This window comes from Saccopteryx leptura, chromosome 3 (assembly GCF_036850995.1).
Source record: "Saccopteryx leptura isolate mSacLep1 chromosome 3, mSacLep1_pri_phased_curated, whole genome shotgun sequence".
Classification (NCBI taxonomy): Eukaryota; Metazoa; Chordata; class Mammalia; order Chiroptera; family Emballonuridae; genus Saccopteryx; species Saccopteryx leptura.
This window is the reverse complement of record NC_089505.1, coordinates 288589240-288600391: the sequence shown is the minus strand read 5'-3', so window position 1 is coordinate 288600391 and position 11152 is coordinate 288589240. Positions and strand designations below refer to the sequence as shown.

The 11152-nt window shown below is 47.4% G+C and overlaps 1 protein-coding gene across 1 annotated transcript; it reads left to right on the top strand.

Moving 5' to 3' along the window:
* The first annotated feature begins 400 nt into the window (after positions 1-400).
* Positions 401-10950, top strand: CENPA (centromere protein A). The gene is made up of 4 exons (XM_066372415.1): positions 401-655; positions 8699-8832; positions 9326-9403; positions 9709-10950. Exons 1-4 carry the CDS (start codon positions 541-543, stop codon positions 9841-9843), a joined length of 462 nt encoding a protein of 153 aa, XP_066228512.1. The 5' UTR covers positions 401-540; the 3' UTR covers positions 9844-10950.
* The last annotated feature ends 202 nt before the right edge of the window (positions 10951-11152 follow it).

Sequence of the window (11152 nt, the reverse complement as noted above, 5' to 3'; positions counted from 1 at the left end):
TGAGGTGTACCCAGGAGAGCCACAGGCGCGACAGGGGGTTGTCGCCTTAGCTTTAAACGCTGGATTGATAGGGCAAAACGAAATGTTTAATTAGGCAAAGTGATTCGTCTGGACTGGAGAAAGGCATTTTACATCTACAACTCCAGAATCTGGCTTTCCTTTTTCCACCAGAGGGCACCTGGGGGCATGAGTCTGACAGCACCGCCACAATTTGTCAGGGGAAATGCCCTCCTCCTTCACTTCACTAAGTGTCCATTGGCTCATTCCGCCGTCGATCCGCCATGTCCCCGCTTCTCTTCCTATCACCGCCGCCGTTAAGCCTTTCGGCCTATGAAAAGGCAGCCACTGGGGAGTCGCAAGATTAGGGTTTTAAAAAACGCCGAGCGGGCCATTTGAAAAGGAGGTAGTGCGGCCGGCAGGGAACCTACCCCAGGGGCGGAGGAACCCCGCGCGCTCCAGAACCTGCACGGACGCCAGCCTTTGCTGCCGAATCCAGAAGGCCGAAAAGGAGCCGCGAGGCCGAGGCCTTCCGCGTCAGCCATGGACCCGCCCCGCCGAGGACGAGGGCGAGGGCGCAAGTCCGTAACCCCAAGGAGGCGCCCAGCGAGCCCAGCGCGCCCAGCGAGCCCGGCCCGCCGGCCGGGCCCCCCCGTAGGTAACCGCCCGTGGCCCCTTGCCCTCCGAGCCGGCCCCCCAGCAGCCTGCCTGGGCATGGCGGGGTCCGCATGCCCGTTTCACAGACGAGAAAACCGAGGCTCGCTTGCAGAGCCTGGATCCGAGCCCGAGCTCACGGCTCCTGGTCCGCAGGCTTTCCAGCGTCTACTCGGGGCAGGTCCCGAGTTCCAAGTTGGGTGAGGGACTGGGGAAGGTAGTTCCAAGAGGAGAACGGACTGGCCCAGACAACCTGGCTGCTAATATTAATTCCTTTTTATATTACTAGCATTTATTGAGTGCTTACCCCTAACTAGGCATTGTGTCAACTCATTACGTGAATTATGTCAACTTTATATTGTGACCATTTTACAGATGGGAACTCTGAGGCGCTGACAGGCCAGGTAGCTTGAGGGTCGCACAGCTTGCTCTGGCGGACACAGGTTTTCTACAAGTCGGTGTTTGTGCTTTTTTACCTTGCAAAAGTATTGGCTGCTCTTTTGTGACTGTTTCAAAGACCAGTTCTACTGTTAGAAGCGGCCTTCCTAGGTTTGTTTTGTTTGTTTTTCCGTGAGTGGCTATGTTGGGCTTTTTTTTTTAATTATTTATTCATTTTAGAGAGGAAAGAGTGAGAGAGAGAGAAGGGGGGTGGGGAGCAGGAAGCATCAATTCCCATATGTGCCTTGACCAGACAAATGCAGTGTTTCAAACCAGTGACCTCAGGTTCCAGGTCGACGCTTTATCCACTGCGCCACCACGAGTCAGGTCTGTGTTGGGCTTTTTCACCTGTGATCTTAACTCAGGTAGAGCTCTCACCTTGCTCCCTTGGGGCAGTTTGTGCCCAGAAAGAAGACTGGCCTGTGGGCCTCAGTGTTGTACTGTGATCTGAGGGATGAGAGGCGCACCAACTGTAATAACTGCTCTACTTGTCTTCTGGCACATAACTAAGAGCAGAGTGGAAAAAAGTGGAATACACTGTATATAGATTATTGATCGATTTTGTCACTGTGAGTGGGAGGGTTTTTTTCTTTCCTAAATAGAAGTAACCTTTGCGTCCAGCCAATTTGCTGAATTCTCTTGTTCATCCTAATGAAACTTTTTTTTTTTTTTTTTGTATTTTTCCGAAGCTAGAAACGGGGAGAGACAGTCAGACAGACTTCCGCATGCGCCCGACCGGGATACACCCGGCACCGGAGGGCGCCGCTCTGCCCACGGGGGGGGGGGGGGGGGGGGGCGATGCTCTGCCCCTTCGGGGCGTCGCTCTTCTGCGACCAGAGCCACTCTAGCGCCTGGGGCAGAGGCCAAGGAGCCATCCCCAGCGCCCGGGCCATCTTTGCTCCAATGGAGCCTTGGCCGCGGGAGGGTAAGAGAGAGACAGAGAGGAAGGAGAGGGGGAGGGGTGGAGAAGCAGATGGGCGCTTCTCCTGTGTGCCCTGGCCGGGAATCAAACCCGGGACTTCTGCACGCCAGGCCGACGCTCTACCACTGAGCCAACCGGCCAGGGCCTAATGAAACTTTAAATTTTTATTTATTTATTTATTTTTACAGAGACAGAGAGTGAGTCAGAGAGAGGGATAGACAGGGACAGACAGACAGGAATGGAGAGAGATGAGAAGCATCAATTATTAGTTTTTCATTGCGCGTTGCAACACCTTAGTTGTTCATTGATTGCTTTTTCATATATGCCTTGACCGCGGGCCTTCAGCAGACCAAGTAACCCCTTGCTGGAGCCAGCGACCTTGGGTTCAAGCTGGTGGGCTTTTCCTCAAACCAGATGAGCCCGCACTCAAGCTGGCGACCTCGGGGTCTCAAACCTGGGTCCTCTGCATCCCAGTCCGAAGCTCTATCCGCTTCACCACCGCCTGGTCAGGCCATCCTAATGAAACTTTAAAGTAAGCCAGAGGTAGTCAACCTTTTTATACCTACCACCCACTTTTGTATCTCTGTTAGTAGTAAAATTTTCTAACCACCCACCGGTTCCACAGTAATGGTGATTTATAAAGTAGGGAAGCAACTTTACTTTATAAAATTTATAAAGCAGAGTTACAGCAAGTTAAAGTGTATAATGATAATTACTTACCAAGTACTTTATGTCGGATTTTCGCTAAGTTTGGCAGAGTAAATCTTTGTAAAACAACTTACTATAGTTAAATCTATCTTTTTAATTTGGAGTGCCTGAAACCGATTACCAGACACTTTTTTTTTTTTTTACAGTGACAGAGAGACAGATAGGGACAGACAGGAACGGAGAGAGATGAGAAGCATCAATCATCAGTTTTTCATTGCAACACCTTAGTTGTTCATTGATTGCTCTCATGTGCCTTGACCATGGGCCTTTAGCAGACCGAGTAACCCCTTGCTGAGGTGAGCCTTGCTCAAACCCGATGAGCCCGCACTCAAGCTGACGACCTCGGGTCTCGAACCTGGGTCCGCCACATCCCAGTCCGACGCTCTATCCACTACGCCACCGCCTGGTCAGGCTTTTACCGCCCACCATGAAAGCTGGAACGCCCACTAGTGGGCAGTAGGGACCAGGTTGAATATCACTGAAGTAGGCTATTGTTTGCAAGTAATAACTTTTAAGTCTTTTGCATACATTTTATTTCTTACTGCATTGTATGAGTGAGGCCCTGAAACTAGTATTGAATCAGAGCAGTGTTTGGGTCGTCGTTGTGTTGTTGGGAATTTTAATGGGAATATTGTTAAGCATGATGTTTGCTGTTGCTTTCTACCACGAACCAGCGTGGCTAGTAATTCCAGGTCCTGAGTGGGAACGGGGGCACGGAATTAAGAAAAATAGGCTTAAAGAGAAAAAGGATAGGAGCAGGAGCAGTGCTGATGGCAAGAACAGAGGGCACTGTCCACCCCACTACCTGCTTTATTTATAGGGCAAAGTGAGGCCATTAGCAAGTCAAAGAGATCATTAAAACAAAGTCACCTTTCCAAGGCAACTGAAGAATTCTACCATACATAACATCTTAACTTCACCATACATAAATCCCCCATCATACATAACATCTTAACTTCACAAAACAAAGGATTGCCTCCAGTCTTTCTGAGGGATATGAGGAATAGGAAGAGTATAAAAAATCCAGCACCACAGCTAACATGAAGGTGTGGAAAAATATAGCCTTTAGCAACTTCACAGAACAAGTGAGGTGGGGGTTGGGCAGACTGTCAGTTTACTGACAGTTCCCCACACCTGTCCCCCCAAAATCTAAACTGCAAAGACCCTGTTGGCTTTCAGTCCCCAACAGCTTTCCTATATAGAAGTGTCTCTGTGCTCCTGGTTAAATTAAATGGGTTTTTTTTTGTTTGTTTTGTATTTTTCTGAAGTTGGAAACGGGGAGGCAGTCAGATAGACTCCCGCATGTGCCTGACCGGGATCCACCCGGCATGCCCACCAGGGGGCAATGCTCTGCCCATCTGGGGCGTTGCTCTGTTGCAACCAGAGCCATTCTAGTGCCTGAGGCAGAGGCCACAGAGCCATCCTCAGTGCCCGGGCCAACTTTGCTCCAATGGAGCCTCAGCTGCGGGAGGGGAAGAAAGAGACAGAGAGGAAGGAGAGGGGGAGGGGTGGAGAAGCAGATGGGCGCTTCTCCTGCGTGCCCTGGCTGGGAATTGAACCTGGGACTCCTGCATGCCAGGCCAATGCTCTACCACTGAGCCAACCGGCCAGGGCTTAAATTAAATATTTTAATCTCAAATGGACACTCAGCACTTCCTGGCAGTCTTGCTTTCCCTTTCTCCCAATGACTATTCCATTGCTTTTTTTGAACTCTTTGAATACCGACTCCAGACCCCTGCTCACTCTCAGCCAGTGATGACCCCTTGCCTCATGCTTCATTGAGGCAATAGAAGCCTCCAGACTTCTTACAACAGAGAAGCTAGATGTCCCCCTTCCTATCAAAAAGCCACTCCTCCTCCTACTGGGCTCTTGGTCGTATTCTTCACCTTCCCATGAGCTTATAGCTTTCTGTTGTCTTTCTCCACCTGCACTTGGAATTAAATTCAAACTCCTTACTTTGGCATTCTGCAAATGTGCTTTGCTATTTCTGATCCAAGGATAAAGGGCAGAGGTGGTTCCTTGTTTCCATAGCCACATCTCCCTCTTGCTGTCCATTTCTCTCTACTGCCCTTCATAGCTACCCTTTTTGTTTGTTTGTTTTTGTTTTTTTGTTTTTGACAGATAGGGACAGACAGGAGGGGAGAGAGATGAGAAGCATCTATTCTTCATTGTGGCTCCTTAGTCATTCATTGATTGCTTTCTTATATGTGCCTTGACTGGGGGGAGGCTCCAGCAGAGCGAGTGATCCCTTGCTCAAGCTAGCGACCTTGGGGTCATGGTTATGATCCCACTGTCAAGCCAGAGACCCCGCGCTCAAGCCGGCAACCTCAGGTTCCAAACATGGTTCCTCTGTGTCCCAGTCTGATGTCCTATCCACTGTGCCACCACTTGGTCAGGCCATAGCTACCCTTTTTAAAATAGCCAGACTTAAGTCCGCACACAAGTCTGTTGCCCATCTTCTCAGTCATCCTTCATTTCAATCCAACTCTCCACAGCTACCCCTACCTCGAGTGCACTTGAATCACTCTTGTCAAGGTCATCAGCTACTTTGTGTTGCCAAACCCAGTAGACATGTTTGTGTTTTTATTTCCCTTCAGCTTCCACTGTACCACCCACTCTCTGCAGTTCCCACCTAGTATTTTTTACTTTCGGGGCCACCTCTCTTTAGTCACCTGATGTTGGATTTCCTTGGTGTCCTTTTCCTTTCTTTCCCTTCCCCAGGTGGTCTCATTTCTTCCCGTGACTAACACCACTCATACGTCAGTGGCTCTCACATTTGTATTTCCAGCCCAGATCTCTCCTCTGAGCCCAGGTACCTATATCCAACTGCCTTTCTTCCTGAGTGCTCTTGAGCAGTGGTCCCCAACCCCCTGGGCCATGGACCGGTACCGGTCTGTGGGCCATTTGGTACTGGTCCGCAGAGAAAGAAAAAATAACTTACATTATTTCTGTTTTGTTTATATTTAAGTCTGAACGGTGTTTTATTTTTTAAAAATGACCAGATTCCCTCTGTTACATCTGTCTAAGACTCACTCTTGACGCTTGTCTTGGTCACGTGATACATTTATCTGTCCCACCCTAGAGGCCGGTCTGTGAAAATATTTTCTGACATTAAACCTGTCCATGGCCCAAAAAAGGTTGGGGACCACTGCTCTTGAGTATATCAGACTAAACATCCTGAAAACTGAACTTTTTTTTTCTTTTTTAGCAAGTGAGAGAGTGACAGAAAGGGAGAGAAATGAGAAGCATAACTCATAGTTGCAGCACCTTAGTTGTTCATTAATTGCTTTCTCATGTGTTCCTTGATTGGGGGGGGGGGGGGTCTCCAGCCAAGCCATTGACCCCGTGCTCAAGCTGGTGACCTCAGGGTTTTGAACCTGGGTTCTCAGCATTCCAGGCTGATGCTCTATCCACTGCGCTATTACCTGGTCAGGCTAAAAACCAAGCTTTTGATTACTCCCCTCTTACCTCTTCATCCTCACATTTTCCCATTTAAGTAATTGGCAAACCTGGGAGAAATCTTTTTCTCTCGCCCCCATGTCCAATCCAAATGTAAGTTCAGGCAATTCTACCTCCATATTACATCCTTAATCACTCTTCTTGTTGCCACCTCTACTCCCACCAGCCTAGTTCGAGCCACCAGCATCCTTACCCAGTCAATATTTCACTTCCACACATGTTCCTTTCAGTTCTTTCCTTACACAACAGGACTGGTCTTCACAATGTAAGTAGGTCACTCTGTGTTCTTCAAACTCTTCCTTCCATGGCTTCCCATTACTTTAGGATTAAATCCCAGCCCAGGTCTTCCCATGATCTCTCTAATCAGCTTCTTTTGTTCTTGGGCCATGGTTTCATATCTTCCCTTACCCCTCAGAGGTTATAATGTATGTTTCTCTCAAAGTCTTCATCTCTTTTTTCTGTGAGCTCAGACTCCTCTGGTATTATTTTGTTTGTTGAGTTTGGGTCCCTCCTTTCATGATTTTGGCCTTCTTAAACTGGTGACCTTTATTTAGGTTGTGTTCTGTGACTGCTATGTTAAGTCCTTTTTATTGAACTACTTGGTATGGATTCTCTTTATTCATTTACTCTGATGTTTCCATTAATCTGAGAGAGAGAGAAACAGAATCATCAACTCGTTATTTCATTTAGTTGTATACTCATTGATTGCTTCTCATACATACCCTGACCGGAGTCGAACGCTTGGCCTCTGGCACGCCGGGTAGACGCTTTATCTACTGAGCCACTCGGCCAGGACCTGGATTCTCTTTTCTTGGTTACACCTTGAATAACACTTCTGTAGCCGATTTTATCCTTCAAAATGTTTTTGTGGCCTGACCAGGCAGTGGTGCAGTAAATAGAGCACCGGACTAGAATGCAGAGGACCAGGTTTGAGACCCCGAGGTTGCTGGCTTGAGCACAGGCTCATCTGGTTTGAGCAAGGCTCATCAGCTTGAGCCCAAGGTCACTGGCTTGATTAAACGGTCACTCGGTCTGCTTTAGCCCCCCAGTCAAGGCACACATGAGAAAGCAATCAATGAACAACTAAGGTGCTGCAACAAAGAATTGATGCTTCTCATCTCTCTCCCTTCTCTCTGTTTGTCCTTATCTGTCCCTCTCTCTGTCTCTGTCACAAAAATAATGTTTTTGTGGTTTATTTTTATTCTTCGTTCTACTTGTTAGAGGTGTATTATTTTTATTGGTCTTTGATTTAATTTATGGAGCAGCTATACTGTTTTTATTTTACTCTTTTTTTATTAATTTATTTTATGACTATGTCATAAGTTTTTTTGTTTTGTTTTGTTTTATATAAGAGAGAAAAAGACAAATAGGCAGGATGAGAGAGAGGAGAAGTATCAACTCCTAATTGTATCACTGTAGTTGTTTGTTGATTACTTCTGATACTGCCTTGACCTGGGGGCTCCAGCCAAGCCAGTGACCCTGCGCTCAAGCCAGATGAACCTAAACTCATGCCTTGTAACCTCGGGGTTTCAAACCTGGGACCTCAGCGTTCCAGGCTGGCATTCTCTCCACTGTGCTGTCGCCAATCAGGCTCTATCTCATAAGTTTTGAGGTGTAAATATTATTTTTATTTTTTTCTAAGTAGTCTTATTTCAGTTAAGTGTCCTCTTCAACACAAAAGTTAGAAAAGTTTTATTTTTTGTATTTGATTTCTACTTTTGGGAATGTTTTTAAGATTTCTTCCTTTTTATTGTTGTTGGAACTAGGCTTTGACCCAAAGGCTTTGACTCTGTAGCCCAACGGCCCAACACTGTTGCTGAGTTATGCCACTTGGGAGGTCCCACCTTGGCCACTAGTGAGCTCTGGTCACATGTCTGCACCTCTCTGGGCCTAAGGATAACCAAGACAAGGGGATTGTACTAGATACTCTCTCAGAGTCCTTCGAGCGACAAAACAAAAACAAAAAAACCCTTAAGACAAAATAAGTGGTTTTCCAATCGAGGTGGGAAAGACAGAGGGATGTACACAGCACTGTGGGGCCCAGAGGAGGGAAGTGACCCATCAGTCTGGAAAGGATTGTGGGTCAGGAAAGGATGCATTTGAGAGTTGGGATTTAAGAGACTCTCCTCGGCCTGACCTGTGGTGGCGCAGTGGGATAAAGCGTCGACCTGGAACACCGAGGTTGACGGTTTGGAACCTTGGGCTTGCCTGGTCAAGGCACATATGGGAGTTGATGCTTCCTGCTCCTCCCCCTTCTCTCTGTCTCTCTCCCCTCTCTCTAAAAATCAATAAATAAAATATATATAAAAAAAGAGACTCTCCTCAATGGACCATTCATTCGTTTCACAAATACTTAGCCCCTCTCTGCTGTTTTCCAGTTTCTGGAGATAGCTGCAGTGAATAAAATGGGTACAAATCCCTGCTTTTGCGGCTCACAGCACAGTTAGCAGTCGGGTGGTTTTTGCGAGGCAGCAGCTGTCTGCACTGCTCCTCACCTGTGTGGCCCGACTCTTTGCTCAGGCACGCCCTCCCGTGGACCTCGGCCCTCCCGTGGACCTCGACGTCGTCCTCCGGGTCTTCTAGTTCTGAGAGAGATCCGAAAGCTTCAGAAGAGCACAAACCTATTGTTAAGGAAGCTCCCCTTCAGCCGCCTGGTGAGTTCCAGGGGGCCTCCCACCTCCCCCCAGGCAGCCTCCTTTCTTTAAATTTCCCAGGTATTGGGGATCCTGTTGTCTCTTGCCCAAATGGCCAAGGGACCTCTTCTCTAACTTGGTAGGGGACTCTTCATCTTCTAAAACCATGAGTCTGCCAAGGGTACCTCCCAGTTCTTCATCCCTCCCCCCCTTTGAAATTGTGTTCTTTGATTATGTAAATAGAAACCCTCTCATCCACCCACCTGCTCTCCCCTGGGAGAGTGCCTCCTCCTCTCGCCACCATCCATAAGAGACATGCCAATTCCTAAGCTCCTGGGAGTTGGTACCTGCTGTTAGTTAGGTGCTAAGATTAAGAGCCAGGAAGATATGGAAATGAAGATTGATGAAGACTCGTGGAGACAGTCTAATCTTCCCTTGAGTCTCTCTTCCTTTACTCTCTGCTCCTCCCCACCCCCCTTCTCCTTTGCCAACCCCCATCTCCACTCCTTCACAGGCAAGAGAAATATGTGTTAAATTCACCCGTGGTGTGGACTTCTGTTGGCAAGCCCAGGCTCTATTGGCCCTACAGGAGGTAAGAAGGGGCCACGGTACAGCTGGGTGAGGGCGAGTATGGGAGGAAGGTGTTCTGGGATTCACAGGGTTGGCCTGGAGTGTCACGCTGAATCCTGCCTCCTTGAAAAAAGCCACAAGAACACCCGGATTTGGAGGCTGGGTCTGGTGTGACAGTAGCAGAATTCCCAGGCAGTTCAGCCTCATTCTGTGAACAGTCTTTCCTGTAGTCCTTTCAACCCTCGGAGACCAAGTTCGGCAGATCCCCGAGATAAAAGTGGCCAGTGCCCCCTCGCCTAGGTCAGTCTGCTCTGTTTCTGTCCCCAGGCTGCAGAAGCATTTCTGGTTCATCTCTTTGAGGATGCCTATCTCCTCTCCCTGCACGCCGGCCGCGTTACTCTCTTCCCGAAGGACGTGCAGCTGGCCCGGAGGATCCGAGGCATCCAGGAAGGGCTCGGCTGAGGCGCTGCCTCCGTAAGCCTTTCCTGCCCCGCAGAGTGGGGCCGGGGCATCTTACCTTGCCTTTGTTCTCAAGAAAATGCCTGACTTTGTTTTACCTCGAATATTTGGGTTCATGCCCTTAAGTAATGACCAGACAACTGAAATTCCTGTGAGAGTTAAGCTTCTCCATTTTACAAGGACCAGATGACTTCATTTTGATTAAGGGATGATATTCTTACTTTTGAAAATGCCTTGTTAGTAAATGTGATTCCTTTTCAAGGATGATACCAGGGACTCTGTCCGGAGCCGGGACCAGATCCGTAGAGGCCAAGCCTTGCTATCTGAGGAGAGGATGCTGTTGCTTTTGTAATTGGTTTTTCTAAGAAGGAGCAGACTGCATGGCTTTCCTCTGCAACAGAAGTAATATATGAGAAAATCAACATGGTTCCAGAGGCCTGAGAATTTTCAGATAAAGAGACTCCAAGGTTGACTTCATGTTGTAAATTATTCATGTGACTGCTTAGTGAATTTTGAAGGAATCCAATTTGCTGATGTTTGCTTATTATTTTAGATCTTTCTATACATTTCAATTTTTACCCTGTGTGAGTTTACTTCTGTTTAACATGTGAGGGAAAAAGTAAGAGAAGAGCACATCAGTCGATGGCATAGAAGAGCCTGGCACATGTAGCCTGCGAGTCTCCGTCCTGACTCGCTTCATTAGTGGCAGTAGCGCGCGCCTTAAGTGGACAGTGCCTGTCAACAAATTAAAGCTTCTCAAAAACTCATTTATGGTGAAAATTAAGAATCTTTTAAGGTTTGATGTTCTGGTTCTTCTTATTAAATTTTTATCAGAATCATTCAGAAATTTTAACTTACAGAATTTTATTTTTCTTTTTTTTAAAGAATTTTATTTGTAAGTCACAGAAGATGAGCCAGGTTTATACTTTAGAATTTTTCATTCCAGGATTTTAAAATGTGTTTACAATGTATTGACAGTTATTTTTGCAAATTCTTGTGGAGAGATAATGAAAATAAATCTTTACTGAAAAGTTCAAATCCAAGTTGTTATAGCATACATGTATATTTTGTATGTTAACATTAAGTTCTTCTTCGCCTGACTAGGCGGTGGCACAGTGGATAGAGTGTCGGACTGGGGTGCGGAAGACCCAGGTTCGAGATCCAAGGTCTCCAGCTTGAGCACAGGCTCATCTGGTTTGAGCAAAGCTCACCAGCTTGAGCCCAAGGTCGCTGGCTCGAGCAAGGGGTTACTCAGTCTGCTGAAGGCCTGCAGTCAAGGCACATATGAGAAAGCAATCAATGAACAACTAAG

Coding starts and splice junctions, on each gene's coding strand:
- CENPA (XM_066372415.1), top strand. CDS start 541: ATGGACCCGCCCCGCCGAGGACGAGGGCGAGGGCGCAAGTCCGTAACC. Junction 8,833..9,325: donor AGCTCCCCTTCAGCCGCCTG/GTGAGTTCCAGG, acceptor ACTCCTTCACAG/GCAAGAGAAATATGTGTTAA. Junction 9,404..9,708: donor CTCTATTGGCCCTACAGGAG/GTAAGAAGGGGC, acceptor TTCTGTCCCCAG/GCTGCAGAAGCATTTCTGGT.